This window comes from Pocillopora verrucosa, chromosome 6 (genome assembly GCF_036669915.1).
Source record: "Pocillopora verrucosa isolate sample1 chromosome 6, ASM3666991v2, whole genome shotgun sequence".
Lineage (NCBI taxonomy): Eukaryota > Metazoa > Cnidaria > Anthozoa > Scleractinia > Pocilloporidae > Pocillopora > Pocillopora verrucosa.
The window spans coordinates 21,329,160-21,346,659 of record NC_089317.1 but is presented as its reverse complement, the minus strand read 5'-3'; the positions used below and the strand labels follow the sequence as shown (position 1 = coordinate 21,346,659).

The following is a 17,500-nucleotide window of genomic DNA, read 5'->3' as shown; positions in this document are numbered from 1 at the left end:
CTGTCATCATGCAGACTTTGTTGGTCATAGGTGGGTCCTGAGCGAGTATACACACCTTGATTACTGGAAAGACCTATAAGAAAATTAAGAGGAACAAAACAGCTCTATTGACTTCAACAATAATTTAAACTGTAAAGAGCGGGGAAAAGTATCATTTTCACCTCCAACTTCATAGAAGTGAACATAGATGGGGCTGTACTCAAACTTTTTTTAATCAATGGTGTTCATCTCACCATACTTGAGTGAGTTTGAACTTGAAACTTCCCATTTTGAAACAAGAATCAATGCAAATTCTGAATTATTTCTGTCTTCATACTTCCCTTGGGTAATGCTCATCACCTTTTATATCGTCAAATGTCTTCAAATCTACATCACTCACCAATACAAGAAATTTGACCAGAGAGCTTAACATAAAATGTAGGTAGGGTAAGAAAAGGTTTAAAAAGAACTAGTATGTGTGTATATTATGCCTGTTGGACATAAAGTTAAAGAACCTCAGTGGATATTCTGTATAGTGAGGCAGATGAAAACGAAAACTACCTTACCTTTACTTCTGGCTCCACCATTAAAATAGCGATAATCTCTTGAGGCAAAAGGCCTATTATCTTCCACAGGTCTATTTGAATATCTGGGCTGTGCTTCTTCTCGAGGGGATGATCCTTTGCTATCTGCAGGCTTAATCACAGTACAGAAGACTCCATCTGGTCTTTCTGGTACATGGTTTGGAGTCAGTGGGATTCCATAAACTGAGCACAAGAAATCTGATATGCAGTAGCTTGGAAAAAAAAATGAAAACAAAAGGTCCTCAGCTTATGAGTCGCACAGCCCATACTACTAGTTGAAAGCTTGGCCCAGTTTCAGTAGCATGAAGCAACTACCAGTAATGCTATTCCTCCTTAGATAAAAAGCCAGTCCATCATGTGGTTACCTTACCCATCTACACCATTTTTTTTACCAAATTAGACAACTGGATGGGTCAAGTTTTAAGTGTCTGCCCAAGTATCCAACAAAAGTGATCTTGCCATGGCTTAAACCTGGCTTGTCCCACATGCTAACCAGGAGGCTCTCACTTCTCCATACAGAACAGGCTAAACTTTGTAAAACAATAGTTACAAAGGCAGCAAGTGCAACCCATCTTAATTCTTCAATTTTTATTTACCAGTATCGCAAGACTGTTCCCAAAGCACAGAACTTTACTTCCTGTTTTTCATGCCAGTCACACCTGGAAAATTAAAAAAAATAGTCATTTTTCCTTTTAAGCATTGAGAAAAAAGAGATTTAATAAAAAAACAACAACAACAATCGTACAACAATGTATTGTATTGCAGGCTTCGATGAGGACTGTCTGAGGGCATAATAATTTAAATTTCCAAGACACATGGGAAAGGCATTAGTTTCCCAGTTCAGCTCCTCCAGCTTGGGTTTGTTTCTTCATAGTCCTGAGAAGAACCATTTCATGCTGAAAATAGCCAACTGCTTTCACTTCCTGCTAGGTAGTAAGAGCTTTAAACCAAGTTTTGTTTGATTTGAACAATTTAGTTCTAAATGATTTAGCAAAGGCCTCTGGCTTATACATCATTTTGTACACAACAACTGGATCAGCCAGTTATAACTGTAGCATAAAGATTTACATTTTTCTTTCCCTTTTCTTTGGGTCTGGGCAAAGGATAAAATAATTTTAAAAAAAGGGAAGGAAAAAAGGAAGATGGGGCATGGGAAATAGGATACTGTATGTGCCAAAATATATTTTGAAATTAGCTTCATAATCCAAAATTTTTTGAAGAGGAGTCTGAAGGAAGTATGACGGAATTAGAAAAAAAATGGAAAGGAAAAGAAACATTTGCAAGACAAAGTGACAAACAAATACCTTGAATTTGGTTCATAATCAAAAATAGTACTGGAGATAAGCTCTGTTGCCTTTGACTTGGAAATCCCCATGGTACTACCAGATTCAGCCGTGAAATGTGAGTGTAAGTCACATATTACTCCCTCTAACTCGTACACTTTCTTCAATTTGTTTGGCATTTCTGAAATAAAGACAGCAAACCCCACAGTCACATGATCAGTAAGTTCTTCACCTGGTTGGTAGATGGGGTTGGTAAACACTCTGCAAAGAAGGAGGCTATGGAAAATTTACCTGTACTTTCATCTCAGTGAAACTGGGTCAAGCAGATCCTGGCCTTTTGATTCCAGAGATGGGTTTAAGAAAATTTTCAGCAATTACAATTGACTCTTTTACTTTACTGGTAACCCATGAGTGACTAAGACAGAATTTCTCCTTACAATGTCGATACAATATCAAGCAGACAAGTGATGAGAAAAGATAACAATAAGGGAATTATTAGTTGATCCAATATCAAATTCTCCAAACTAACATTATAAGAACTTTCAAACTCTTCAAGGGTACAACATTGTATTATTCAACAACTACATTATATAACTACTGATTCTATAATAATTAATTCAAATTTTGTCTGATTAATTCTGATTAACTGGCAACAAATTGATATTATTGTTGCAATTAATATGATGTTCCCTTTAAGAATCTTAAAATATACATTTATTTTTTTTCTACTAAGATCCTAGAGATTGCATGTAATGCAGTGTCAAGAGAACACATGTTGTGGTTCAATTTTTCTTTGTTTTAAAATTATCAAAATGCTTTCATTGTTTTATTCCCTATTATCCTTCTCCAACAGTAAAAATTAGGTCTGCACTATGCATGTGTGCTAAACTAGTGCAAAATGAGATAAATTATTTATAATCAAATAATGACATGCTTACAGCTGTACTGCACTTTACGTTTATTTGGAAAGAATGCTGAAGTACGCTAACATTAATATTTTTTTACTGATTTTTTTCGACAGACTTTGCCAAAAAAAATAAGGGACAGCTCATAGTCTAGGGAGAAGTTGGAAATTGCAGGTCTATCACTATTGGGAGATAAAAGGATAAGGTGAAACTACCCTTCTGAGTAAATAAGGAATTTTCCAAACAAATCTATTCTGTTTCTTGTTGTCTTACCTGCTTTTCTAGCCAACCACTGAAGGCAATACTCAGTTTGTTTTGTTTCTGATATCTGAAAAGTGAGAGATAAAAATCAATTAAGTTCTTTTTACTCCTTACTAAAAATCATAAATATCAACCATTATTCTGTTGTATACTTTAAACATCACTTTTGTTTTGCAAAGGTCACCAATATTCACCTTATGCTTAGAAGAAATTTAATAGTGCTCACGGTGAAGGCCATTACAAGTGGTCAGAGGTAAACCAGCTTAATTAGTCAATTTTTAAAAGTGGCAAATGTTACAGTATATTAAGTGTATGCCACCATTGGCAAGCTGATCCTTCTAGTTGGTCCAGTGTAGCTTCAGCATATTTAACCTTTTGACCCTAGGGCCAGGGTGTGAAATTGCGGTTTATACAAGCACCAATGCGATTACATTTTTTACTTTGTTGACCAAATCCTAAAAATTAGTTGCCAAATTGGCGACTAGAATGTTTCATCATAACCTTACTTAGAGATATGGTGAATTAAAAAGACTTGCAAAAGATAAATCCGCAGCAAACTTCCTCATTAAGTTTGTTTACAAAACATAGCACATGCATCTTGATCAATAGCTAGACGCCATCTTGGATTTAGGATGTAAGTGAGCTTGAACGTTGTATATCCTCCATCCTAGTGTCCACTTTGTAGCAGGTTAAAGATCTTTTTCCTACCTTAATTTTAGAGGGTCTAACTACGGGAATAGCGAAGAGTTTTCTTGGGATACTGAATCCTTCTCGTACGCAATGCTCTTTATATTGTGGAAAAGTGTAAATTCGGTTTTGGATAAACATGCAGTCGATTGAACACAAAACAAATGCCTCCTTTGACAATCTTCCCAGCCAAATGAAAATCATACCGAAAACTCAGTGCACCCGTGTCTAGTCCAAAACAAATGCAAAATTAACTCATAGTACAGTAATTCGAACCCATTTCTGGGGTTGCCGACTCCTCGTAAGTTAGTTTAAGTTGTATGAGCTTTGGTGTTCTGGTCAATCAAGTTTGAAAGGATTTTTATGGCAAGATTATGTTCTACCGCTCGGGCTTTTCCAGAAATAACCTGGAAAAATAGCAATAATAAAACCCCTTCAGATAAACTTGGTTGCAATTTTGAAAAAAAATTTTTTAAAAACAGAGGCAAGCTAAGTAGGAGATATCTCTCAAAGGTTCTTTAACAAATCAAACCCATAGAAATGCAGCAAATAACAAATCATATGTACGCCATTCATTTGAAAAGGATCTCGAGAAAGAATCACTGAGACAAAGGCTGAAAAATCTTTCATATCTATTCAACATAAAATAGTCGGCACCTTATTATAAAAGAGGCTCCTGAAAAGTGACGCAGTTCTCGTTTTGCAAAAGAATTAATTAGAGATTGGGATACCGAGCTCTACCACTCAAGTTTTTTCGCTATTTCTGATTTACTGAATTTCTCAGAGTATGTTGTTTGTTCTCATTCCTCACTTGTTGTAAAAACCAGCACCGATCTAAATACTTTTGGTCGCGTCATAGAAAACTAATTAAAACAAAACATAATCCTCTTCAATCTTTGGGAAAAAGCCTTCGCATTCAACATAAAGGAATGCACCTAATTGCTCCTGAAAAATCCCACAGTTCTCGTTTTGTAAAATAACCAGCCGAAGAACCAAGCCTTACTGACCCGCTAGGTTTTAAGTTATTTCTTAATGTTTCTCGGAGTATGTTGTTTATTCTCATCCCTCAATTTTTGTAAAAACCAGCACCGATTGGAACTTTTCAGTCGCGTTGTAGAGGACTAATCAAAACAAAGTGTAATCCTCTATGTTTTCGTAAAACAAAGCCGTTTTCTAATGTTTGTGCCGTTGTTTTCTTTACAAGAACTGGATGCACAGCCATGACAAACTCGTTAAAGGTAAACTTAGTTGTACATTTGAAAAAAAATGTTGCGAAACTAAGCTAAAAAAAGGATCGACATAGAATTGATATGCCTACGTGCAGGCTCTAGCAGCACTAATCGCAAAGGTTCTTCAACAATATATCGATTAACAAATATTGCAGACGGTATTCTTCTGCAAAGGAATTCAAAGAAGAAAAGTGAGATTCACTCAGACAAAAGCTGAAAAATCTTTCATATCTATTCAACATAAAACAGTCAGCACCTAATTGTAAAAGAGGCTCCTAAAAAACCACGCAGTTCTCGTTTTGTAAAAGTTTAAGACGAAGAACCAAGCCTTACTGACCAGTTAGGTTTTAAGTTATTTCATAATGTTTCTTGGAGTATGTTGTTTATTCTCATCCCTCAATTTTTGTAAAAACCGGCACCGATTGGAACTTTTCAGTCGCGTTGTAGAGGACTAATCAAAACAAAGTTTAATCTTCTATGTTTTCGTAAAACAAAGCCGTTTTCTAATGTTTGTGCCGTTGTTTTCTTTACCAAAGAACTGGATGCACAGCCATGACAAACTCGTTAAAGGTAAACTTATTTGTTCATTTAAAAAAAGAAATTTTGAGAAACTTTGTTAAAAAAAAAAGGATCGACATAGAATTGATATGCCTACGTGCAGGCTCTAGCAGCACTAATCGCAAAGGTTCTTCAACAATATATGGATTAACGCTTGAATATTGCAGACGGTATTCTTCTGCAAAGGAATTCAAAGAAGAAAAGTGAGATTCACTCAGACAAAAGCTGAAAAATCTTTGATATCTATTCAACATAAATAGTCGGCACCTAATTATAAAAGAGGCTCCTGAAAAGTGACGCAGTTCTCGTTTTGTAAAAGTTTAAGACGAAGAACCAAGCCTTACTGACCAGTTAGGTTTTAAGTTATTTCTTAATGTTTCTTGGAGTATGTTGTTTGTTCTCAGTCAATTTTTGTAAAAACCGGCTCCGACTGGAACTTTTCAGTCGCGTTGTAGAGGACTAATCAAAACAAAGTGTAATCCTCTATGTTTTCGTAAAACAAAGCCGTTTTCTAATGTTTGTGCCGTTGTTTTCTTTACCCAAGAACTGGATGCACGGCCATGACAAACTCGTTAAAGGTAAACTTATTTGTTCATTTGAAAAAAAAAAATTTGAGAAACTTTGTTAAAAAAAGTATCGACATAGAATTGATATGCCTACGTGCAGGTTCTAGCAGCACTAATCGCAAAGGTTCTTCAACAATATATGGATTAACACTTGAATATTGCAGACGGTATTCTTCTGCAAAGGAATTCAAAGAAGAAAAGTGAGATTCACTCAGACAAAAGCTGGAAAATCTTTCATATCTATTCAACATAAATAGTCGGCACCTTATTATAAAAGAGGCTCCTGAAAAGTGACGCAGTTCTCGTTTGTAAAAGAACCAACTAATTAAGAAATTGAGATACCGAGCTCTACCACTAGAGTTTTTTCCGCTATTTCTTATATAAATTTCTCGGACTATGTTGTTTGTTCTCATTCCTCAGGTGTTGTAAAAACCAGCACCGATGTAAATGCTTTTGGTGGCGTCATAGAAAACTAATTAAAGCAAAACATAATCCTCTTTAATCTTTGGGAAAAAGTCTTCGCATTGAAATACCTCGAAACGCATCGCGTCTCTCAGCAGAAAACCTTCCCTATTGTTCTCCAAATGACCGTCGGATATGCCAAGAGTTATAGGTATTTACAAGTTTAGGAAAACTGTAGAAAGGAATATGAATCAGATTTCAGGGTGAAGATAGTGTAAGCCCTCTCCGCTACAAAAATTCCTTAACAAAAAAAGACTCGCGCAGTTAGTGGCAATTTAAGCAGAAACGTAGAAACTATTCATTTTAATACCAACCATATAGATAAAAGGTTCAAACACTTTCTCCGATAGTCCATTGGGAAAAAAAGCCGAGACCTAAATGAATGGTAGTAATGAAGTATTTGTTTCTTGACGCATAACTAATGAGTCAATAATTGATAATAAAACGAGTTGGCACGTAGTTTGATCATTTCAGTTACTCAAGACTCTTCAGTCCACAGCTCCTGAGAGGTGAGTTCATTGCATGTTAACCAGGTCCACTTTGAAAAGCACCGACATAAGTGCAATCAGTAACTCGCTTTGCATTCGGCCTAAACAGTTTTTCCATGCCACTTTTTTTCTTTCTCTTTTTTTTCCTTTTCACATACCACCGAATGCAAAAAGTTGCACGAGCGATCTCAACCTTTGAGTTCCCTTACGTAGCTCAGTGTTCCAGCTTTCTCCTCGGAGACTCAGTGCCAGAGATTGGCTTTGAAAATTTTAAGAGAGTCTTAAGAGGGTCCAACATAGGCTCGGCGAGATGCGGGACAAAAATAGGAAGGCAAGATCTGGATACGCTCCGTTTCGAAGGCGGGATAAGAGATAGGAGAAGTATAAGCGGGATCAGAATTTAGCTAAAGTTACGCGTCACCCGACATCACCGAGACACTATAAAGTATTATCTGATTTAGCCTATATCCCGTGAAAAAATTGGGTTGACACGTCTGAAAGACTCCGTGGTACGTCCAATTTTCTTTGCATTAGTTACAAGTGTTTACACGACCCACAGTCTGTCCGGTTTTCTTGCCTTCATTATTATTTTGCTCTCACAAGTATGTCTGAGTAAACGCCCCTTTCTGTAGGATATTAACGGCGGTTCTTTGAAGATTTCTCTAAACAATGGTTGTTGCTGTGCTCGATGCCACTCGCCCATAGGGATTTCTTTAGGGTTTAGAACTGTTGGATAGTATTGTGTTCTTACAAAGGGAAAGATTCGATTTTTTTTATTTTTCCCTGTTGGAGGAGGGCCCGTTGATGTCCTTCAAATAAGGTATATTTCTGTATAAGCTCATAACGGCCATTGAGACGAGTATCACTTATTTTGGAAGCTTTGTTTTTTTTATGAAGTTGATGTATATACAAGTATATCAGCTCGCTCTACAAACGCTCTCTCCCGATGAAATGTCTGTTTCGCATTTCTAGAGCGCGGAGAGATTGCTTCAACAAACTGATCATAATGATTATATATAAGCGTGCTGTGTTGTATATTTCCAATTCCCTTTCCAGGTTACGGCAGTTGTTTTGGTTTAAAAATTTTAAAGGGAAGCTTTGAAAGCAAGAGCAAGCAGGTTTGTGCATAAGCCTTTAAGAGAGTCATGTTTGATCACATGATTATCAGTTTACGCAAATTACTACTCGCCGGTAGAGGCGTTAATTACGTTATTCGTACCTTTAAATAACAGAACTGACGTACGATACCAAGTACTGCAATGTCAGTTTCCTATATCGTTTGCAGCGTGCTGCTGGAGTGATAACTAAGAGGTGCAAGACTTGAAATTAAGCGTGCTTGGATTGACACTTCAATTAGGTTTTATTCTCAAAGAAGAAGAAGAGAAAAAGTAGACTGATGCTCTCCAATTTCTCACTTGATGTAATTTTTTTTTTTGCAGCGTTTCTGCCTCTCAATTGAATTTGAAATGAAAATGACTTGCATCTCAATTGAACTTTTTTGTTTTGGCATTTCAGCGATCAACATGACTTGCATTGAGAAGATTCTCCTGGCTATTGTCATTGTCCAAGTAGCTTGTGTTATGGCCAAACATATACACAGGGAAGATGAATTTTCCCTAGATGACGGCACATACAGCAGTTTACGCAAACGAGCTAGTAAGTAGCTCTGCACTCCCAAACTTCGTTAATTTTAAAACACAATGATGTGCATGGTACCAGTTTTTGTATACACATGGATTCTTTCTTTCTTTCATTACACAGCATGCATGAATACTCTCGTCCTATCAAAAGGAGCCAACAGCTGCATGATGTGTTCAATCAAATTTTTCCGTACAAGTTGACAGAACGATATCTTTAAACGATATATTTAATAATAACAAACATTCCCCAAGTTTGTCCCAATCGAACTTGTAGACGAGAAGGTCTTCAAACTGCAGTTCAAACCAGTGTCTTTTTAGATCTTTTCTTTTGTAGTTGGTAAGTACAACGTACTACATTGTGGAGTTTATCGCTGATAAGTATTCTGAAACTTGTTTTGTAATCTTCTTTCTCAAGCCGACTGTGGTAGCGGCGCTGAAACAGAAGGCACCTACTCCAGAAAATGTCGATCTAAATGTAAGACAGGAGAGTTGTCCATCAGTATACCAGCAAACTTGGCGATGTGTTCGGGCCAGAAGTGCTGTATGTGTCACTCGCGCTACGGCTCTTGGTAAGAAAAAAATACTGAAAACGATGACCGCGCAATCGATATTATTCAATTTAAGCCAAACTGCATACAACAAGACCTGATTGAAAATGTGACTATCAGGAAGATTTTTTGTATCTCGTCAAAATACATCATTAACCAACCCACTTGTTACTACGTTTTGCGAAATCCAAACCATGAAACTTTTACGAAGTTTCAAGCCTCACTTTCCCAACTATACTTCTCAGTGGTTTTATCATCTCACAGTATCACAGCATTACGTATGAATAGCACAACTTCTTTAAATTAAGGATAAAGGGGGTACGTTTCAAAAGAAACTGTGGTGCTACGTCGGTGGGAGAGTATAAAACTTTTCGCTCTGACGAAGGGCTAAAGCTCGAAACGTCAGCCTTTGAACTCTTTACAGTGGCCAATTTAAGTTTTCAACTCAGTTGTTAACTCTAAATCACCCCTTAGATGAAGAACAAGGAAGTTAAACTTATATATATATATAAGTATATCTATTGAACGACCAGCCTATAAAGGGAATCTTAGTTGATCAGTTGGTCAGTGATCCGTGATCAAAAAGTGTCTCTTTGATGAGAAAACAAAAGACATGCATTTCATGTATATTTTCAAATTGCAACGTTTTTGAAAACGTGTGTATACATATTATTCATTATACTCCTTTTGCTTGATATTAAACATATCGTAGATCCGTGAAAGGATGTTACAAACATCGACATATTGATAACGGGGTAAGGAGTCGAGATCTTTCGCAAAAATACGAGTATAGCAAATAACGCAAGTGGATGTTTTTCTTTTTCTCTACAGCCAAGTTGAAAAGTGAAAGTTTCTAAAGGTGTGGCCTTCATCAAGACCTGCAGTAGTTTTAGTGTCACAGTGAAGTTAGACTTTTAAGGACAAGTTTGTGTGAACCAGAACAATAAACTGAGCAATAAAAGCAATTGGTGGAGATTGGTGTGTCAGTCTGGCGTTTATAAGCAGACCTCAAAGATTCTACTCAATAAAAAATAATAACTGTATATATAGCCTAGGATTGTTTTTTTTTTTCGGTCTTAGCATTACCAAAATCGAGGGAAAAGGGTCTATAGAAAATTGAGTGGCAATAAGAATCATTAAGGGTGAGGGGTCATTCGAATTCCACGGAGCCTTAGAGGGAGATCAGGAAAATCTTATTGTGACGCATCCAAAAAAAAAGGAAAAAGGAATTGAAAGTAGACAATAGAAATCCACTCGGACAAAGGCTAGAAAAAGGAGTCCAAATATATAATCACACATGCACTGGCTGAAAAAAATTATTTGTTTGGCTGAATAAAAATACAGCAAGTTTACCAACTAAACAAGCAACGATCACCTTCGCTTATTCTGTTTGCCAGTCTCTCGGGTCCATCCTCCGTACACCTAAACTTCATTTCATGATTGAACTTGAACAAAACAGCCACTGACCAATAAAAAAGTGGCCTTTATTACAATTGCAGTAGCTCTGTCGCCATACTAGGATGTTGAGGACGGCTATACGTCAATCAATTAAAATAAGAAAAAAAAGAAAATTGCAAAGGTAAGTGTGGCAGTCTAGAGTTAATTAATAGACAACAAAGATTCTACTTAACAATAGAAAAATAAATTTAATTATGATATTATCAATAATAATAACAATATTAACAATAGAAAATAATGATCGTCGTTATCACTTTAACTACTTTATCCTCGTAAAATCTCCTTAATGCTGTGGTAAATAATAATTTTAAAAAAATTCAAGAAAGGCGAAGGCGTAAGAGACAACTGTATAAAAGATAGATCCAAAAGTTCCAAAATTTAGTGATAAACATAGAGGTTCTGCACGAGCAATACTCTGAGAAATCTGACAACAGTTGAAATGACCCTGTTTAATCTTGGTATTCTCAGTGAAAGCTCAACTTTTATCAGAAAAAGAGGCTACCGCCATGGGGAGTCCGGTTTCCGCTGTTATTGCTAACCTCTACGAGAAGAGTTTCCAAGAACAGGCGATAACTGTATCATCCTACGAGCCTAGGATCTGGAAGCGCTACGTGGACGATACCTTTACCATCCTAGATCGCGAAACGTGGATGACTTCTTACAGCATCTAAACAACCAGCAGCCTTCCATCCGCTTCACCATGGAGACAGAGAAAGACAACAAACTCGCCTTCCTAGACAGCGCAGATTTAAGAGAACCTGACGGCCGACTCGCCATCAGCGTATACAGGAAGCCCACGCACACCGATCAATACTTAGCGTTCGATTCACACCACCCTCATTCAGTAAAACGCGGTATTGTTAAGTACCTTTACGAGCGCGCCAAACGTCTTGTACCAAAACCCTCCGTCATCTCCGAGGAGAAAAAACACGTCATCTGCTCAGGTTTCTAATGGCTATCCTTTTTCTTTCTTGCAGAAACTTTCCAAGACTGGAAAACCAAACAACAGTACCGAACCCGCCAACGAGTTCAAAGCTACTACGGTTTTACCCTATGTCAAAGGTCTGTCCGAACAGCTTCGCCGTTGCCTACAACAACAAGGCGTATGCGCTGTTTTCAAGTCAGAAACTACGCTAAGATTTCAGTTAGTACGACCAAAAGCGCTGTCGACCCAGCTAAACAAGATGGCGCAGTTTACAGGATTCCCTGTGAATGCGGCAAGATGTACATCGGAGAGACTGGAAGACCTATGCAAGACAGAATCAAGGAGCACGATCGACACATCCGACTCGCCCGTATCGAGACCTCCGCCGTTTCAGAGCATGCCCACTACACCGGACACAAGCCACTCTAGAGCGAAGTAAAGTTTATTGATCGTGACCCTTATTACTACATGCGCAGAGTCAAAGAGGCAATTCATACAAGACTTCACCCTAACAACATCAACAGGGATAGTGGAATAGAAATCCAGGAAGCGTGGATGCCCACGATCACAAAACACAAAAACAGGAGAACCATGCGAGAGCAGACCGCTAAGGGAGCAAATTACTGAATGAGACAGCAAGGATCGAAATGCACCAATCAGAGCTGTTGAAAAACAACTAATCACAGCAGAGCATCATGCTTTAGAAGATCACGCATGACCAGGCGACCTCATCGCCAGAAGATGACTAGCAGTATGGAAGCGAAACGTCGCGATCTACATCACACGTGACTACATCGTGAGACAAACGAAAAAACTTACCTTTTATTGTTATTCACCACGATGAATAACCGCCTTTTTTAGGAAGCTAATAGTTGTCTATCTAGCGATTCAAGTTTTTTACGTTCCTTTCAAAACGTTGTTCTTTACTTAAACATAACACTTATCAATACCATAGTACGTTTTTATAAAATATTTGACAAAAAAAACCAAGGAAATTAACGACAATAAACAAACGATTAAGGCTATGATTTCAGTTCCCCATAAATTTTAAAATCATCTGAAATTTTTTTCCATAATCAATCATCTATTTTCAGTGGTAACAAGAAACTAGTGAGCAACAAAGTTTGAAGTACTTTACAAATTATTCCAGCTATTAAAAGTAAACATTATAATGAGAACTATGTATCTTAACCACAACATAAATTTAACAAATAGATTCCAAGTTGCCCTGCGTCTGTTCAGTAATAGATCACAGAGGACGTCAAAATGCAGTAAGAACAAAAAAGTGGCACACGAGGCGCAGCCGAGTGTGTCACTGATGTTCTTACCACGTTTTGACGTCCTCTATGATCTATTACTGAACAGACGCACCGCAACTTGGAATCTATTTGTTTTATATAATAAATGATGACGTCATCTATACGTCTATCCTCCAATAGTTCATAAGTGAGAACCAATCAGAATGCGTGCACAACTGAGCTTATTATATAATAAGAAATAGAGGATATTACATGGCCGCGCGGGGATACGTGCGAACCGGCCACGTGCCTGAGCGGGAAGCTCTCTTGTAATTGGCTAATCATGTTAGTAACCACCGATTGGAACTTTTCAGTCGCGTTGTAGAGGACTAATCAAAACAAAGTGTAATCCTCTATGTTTTCGTAAAACAAAGCCGTTTTCTAATGTTTGTGCCGTTGTTTTCTTTACCCAAGAACTGGATGCACGGCCATGACAAACTCGTTAAAGGTAAACTTATTTGTTCATTTGGAAAAAAAAATTTTGAGAAACTTTGTTAAAAAAAAAAGGATCGGCATAGAATTGATATGCCTACGTGCAGGCTCTAGCAGCACTAATCGCAAAGGTTCTTCAACAATATATGGATTAACACTTGAATATTGCAGACGGTATTCTTCTGCAAAGGAATTCAAAGAAGAAAAGTGAGATTCACTCAGACAAAAGCTGGAAAATCTTTCATATCTATTCAACATAAATAGTCGGCACCTAATTATAAAAGAGGCTCCTGAAAAGTGACGCAGTTCTCGTTTGTAAAAGAACCAACTAATTGAGAAATTGAGATACCGAGCTCTTCCACTAGAGTTTTTTCCGCTATTTCTTATATAAATTTCTCGGACTATGTTGTTTGTTCTCATTCCTCAGGTGTTGTAAAAACCAGCACCGATGTAAATGCTTTTGGTGGCGTCATAGAAAACTAATTAAAGCAAAACATAATCCTCTTTAATCTTTGGGAAAAAGTCTTCGCATTGAAATACCTCGAAACGCATCGCGTCTCTCAGCAGAAAACCTTCCCTATTGTTCTCCAAATGACCGTCGGATATGCCAAGAGTTATAGGTATTTACAAGTTTAGGAAAACTGTAGAAAGGAATATGAATCAGATTTCAGGGTGAAGATAGTGTAAGCCCTCTCCGCTACAAAAATTCCTTAACAAAAAAAGACTCGCGCAGTTAGTGGCAATTTAAGCAGAAACGTAGAAACTATTCATTTTAATACCAACCATATAGATAAAAGGTTCAAACACTTTCTCCGATAGTCCATTGGGAAAAAAAGCCGAGACCTAAATGAATGGTAGTAATGAAGTATTTGTTTCTTGACGCATAACTAATGAGTCAATAATTGATAATAAAACGAGTTGGCACGTAGTTTGATCATTTCAGTTGCTCAAGACTCTTCAGTCCACAGCTCCTGAGAGGTGAGTTCATTGCATGTTAACCAGGTCCACTTTGAAAAGCACCGACATAAGTGCAATCAGTAACTCGCTTTGCATTCGGCCTAAACAGTTTTTCCATGCCACTTTTTTTCTTTCTCTTTTTTTTCCTTTTCGCATACCACCGAATGCAAAAAGTTGCACGAGCGATCTCAACCTTTGAGTTCCCTTACGTAGCTCAGTGTTCCAGCTTTCTCCTCGGAGACTCAGTGCCAGAGGTTGGCTTTGAAAATTTTAAGAGAGTCTTAAGAGGGTCCAACATAGGCTCGGCGAGATGCGGGACAAAAATAGGAAGGCAAGATCTGGATACGCTCCGTTTCGAAGGCGGGATAAGAGATAGGAGAAGTATAAGCGGGATCAGAATTTAGCTAAAGTTACGCGTCACCCGACATCACCGAGACACTATAAAGTATTATCTGATTTAGCCTATATCCCGTGAAAAAATTGGGTTGACACGTCTGAAAGACTCTGTGGTACGTCCAATTTTCTTTGCATTAGTTACAAGTGTTTACACGACCCACAGTCTGTCCGGTTTTCTTGCCTTCATTATTATTTTGCTCTCACAAGTATGTCTGAGTAAACGCCCCTTTCTGTAGGATATTAACGGCGGTTCTTTGAAGATTTCTCTAAACAATGGTTGTTGCTGTGCTCGATGCCACTCGCCCATAGGGATTTCTTTAGGGTTTAGAACTGTTGGATAGTATTGTGTTCTTACAAAGGGAAAGATTCGATTTTTTTTATTTTTCCCTGTTGGAGGAGGGCCCGTTGATGTCCTTCAAATAAGGTATATTTCTGTATAAGCTCATAACGGCCATTGAGACGAGTATCACTTATTTTGGAAGCTTTGTTTTTTTTATGAAGTTGATGTATATACAAGTATATCAGCTCGCTCTACAAACGCTCTCTCCCGATGAAATGTCTGTTTCGCATTTCTAGAGCGCGGAGAGATTGCTTCAACAAACTGATCATAATGATTATATATAAGCGTGCTGTGTTGTATATTTCCAATTCCCTTTCCAGGTTACGGCAGTTGTTTTGGTTTAAAAATTTTAAAGGGAAGCTTTGAAAGCAAGAGCAAGCAGGTTTGTGCATAAGCCTTTAAGAGAGTCACGTTTGATCACATGATTATCAGTTTACGCAAATTACTACTCGCCGGTAGAGGCGTTAATTACGTTATTCGTACCTTTAAATAACAGAACTGACGTACGATACCAAGTACTGCAATGTCAGTTTCCTATATCGTTTGCAGCGTGCTGCTGGAGTGATAACTAAGAGGTGCAAGACTTGAAATTAAGCGCGCTTGGATTGACACTTCAATTAGGTTTTATTCTCAAAGAAGAAGAAGAGAAAAAGTAGACTGATGCTCTCCAATTTCTCACTTGATGTAATTTTTTTTTTTTGCAGCGTTTCTGCCTCTCAATTGAATTTGAAATGAAAATGACTTGCATCTCAATTGAACTTTTTTGTTTTGGCATTTCAGCGATCAACATGACTTGCATTGAGAAGATTCTCCTGGCTATTGTCATTGTCCAAGTAGCTTGTGTTATGGCCAAACATATACACAGGGAAGATGAATTTTCCCCAGACGACGGCACATACAGCAGTTTACGCAAACGAGCAGGTAAGTAGCTCTGCACTCCCAAACTTCGTTAATTTTAAAACACAATGATGTGCATGGTACCAGTTTTTGTATACACATGGATTCTTTCTTTCTTTCATTACACAGCATGCATGAATACTCTCGTCCTATCAAAAGGAGCCAACAGCTGCATGATGTGTTCAATCAAATTTTTCCGTACAAGTTGACAGAACGATATCTTTAAACGATATATTTAATAATAACAAACATTCCCCAAGTTTGTCCCAATCGAACTTGTAGACGAGAAGGTCTTCAAACTGCAGTTCAAACCAGTGTCTTTTTAGATCTTTTCTTTTGTAGTTGGTAAGTACAACGTACTACATTGTGGAGTTTATCGCTGATAAGTATTCTGAAACTTGTTTTGTAATCTTCTTTCTCAAGCCGACTGTGGTAGCGGCGCTGAAACAGAAGGCACCTACTCCAGAAAATGTCGATCTAAATGTAAGACAGGAGAGTTGTCCATCAGTATACCAGCAAACTTGGCGATGTGTTCGGGCAAGAAGTGCTGTATGTGTCACTCGCGCTACGGCTCTTGGTAAGAAAAAAATACTGAAAACGATGACCGCGCAATCGATATTATTCAATTTAAGCCAAACTGCATACAACAAGACCTGATTGAAAATGTGACTATCAGGAAGATTTTTGTATCTCGTCAAAATACATCATTAACCAACCCACTTGTTACTACGTTTTGCGAAATCCAAACCATGAAACTTTTACGAAGTTTCAAGCCTCACTTTCCCAACTATACTTCTCAGTGGTTTTATCATCTCACAGTATCACAGCATTACGTATGAATAGCACAACTTCTTTAAATTAAGGATAAAGGGGGTACGTTTCAAAAGAAACTGTGGTGCTACGTCGGTGGGAGAGTATAAAACTTTTCGCTCTGACGAAGGGCTAAAGCTCGAAACGTCAGCCTTTGAACTCTTTACAGTGGCCAATTTAAGTTTTCAACTCAGTTGTTAACTCTAAATCACCCCTTAGATGAAGAACAAGGAAGTTAAACTTATATATATATATATATATATATAAGTATATCTATTGAACGACCAGCCTATAAAGGGAATCTTAGTTGATCAGTTGGTCAGTGATCCGTGATCAAAAAGTGTCTCTTTGATGAGAAAACAAAAGACATGCATTTCATGTATATTTTCAAATTGCAACGTTTTTGAAAACGTGTGTATACATATTATTCATTATACTCCTTTTGCTTGATATTAAACATATCGTAGATCCGTGAAAGGATGTTACAAACATCGACATATTGATAACGGGGTAAGGAGTCGAGATCTTTCGCAAAAATACGAGTATAGCAAATAACGCAAGTGGATGTTTTTCTTTTTCTCTACAGCACCGTTGAAAAGTGAAAGTTTCTAAAGGTGTGGCCTTCATCAAGACCTGCAGTAGTTTTAGTGTCACAGTGAAGTTAGACTTTTAAGGACAAGTTTGTGTGAACCAGAACAATAAACTGAGCAATAAAAGCAATTGGTGGAGATTGGTGTGTCAGTCTGGAGTTTATAAGCAGACCTCAAAGATTCTACTCAATAAAAAATAATAACTGT

At 37.6% G+C, this 17,500-nt stretch overlaps 2 protein-coding genes across 3 annotated transcripts in view; one reads left to right on the top strand and one right to left on the bottom strand.

The window, feature by feature from the left end:
* The window catches only part of LOC136282047 (uncharacterized), a 5,042-nt gene extending 1,415 nt beyond the window's left edge, over nucleotides 1-3,627 (bottom strand). Inside the window, exons 1-6 of one of the 2 annotated variants that reach the window (XM_066169215.1) lie at nucleotides 3,519-3,627; nucleotides 3,025-3,079; nucleotides 1,868-2,027; nucleotides 1,160-1,222; nucleotides 546-775; nucleotides 1-73 (exon numbers count right to left, since the gene is read on the bottom strand). The exon at nucleotides 1-73 is cut by the window's left edge and continues 215 nt beyond it. In XM_066169215.1, coding sequence (XP_066025312.1) covers nucleotides 1-73; nucleotides 546-775; nucleotides 1,160-1,222; nucleotides 1,868-2,025 — 524 coding nt within the window. In that variant the 5' untranslated portion in view covers nucleotides 2,026-2,027; nucleotides 3,025-3,079; nucleotides 3,519-3,627. Of the gene's footprint in view, nucleotides 74-545; nucleotides 776-1,159; nucleotides 1,223-1,867; nucleotides 2,028-3,024; nucleotides 3,080-3,206 lie in introns of both variants that reach the window. The other variant, XM_066169216.1, reaches the window with a different exon arrangement.
* A 12,157-nt stretch (nucleotides 3,628-15,784) lies between these two features.
* On the top strand, nucleotides 15,785-16,435 carry LOC136281945 (uncharacterized; the record flags this gene model as incomplete). Its single annotated transcript, XM_066168983.1, has 2 exons — nucleotides 15,785-15,917; nucleotides 16,317-16,435. Coding segments are annotated over exons 1-2 (252 nt in total), but the record flags the coding sequence as incomplete, so codon positions are not given.
* Nucleotides 16,436-17,500: the final 1,065 nt, after the last annotated feature.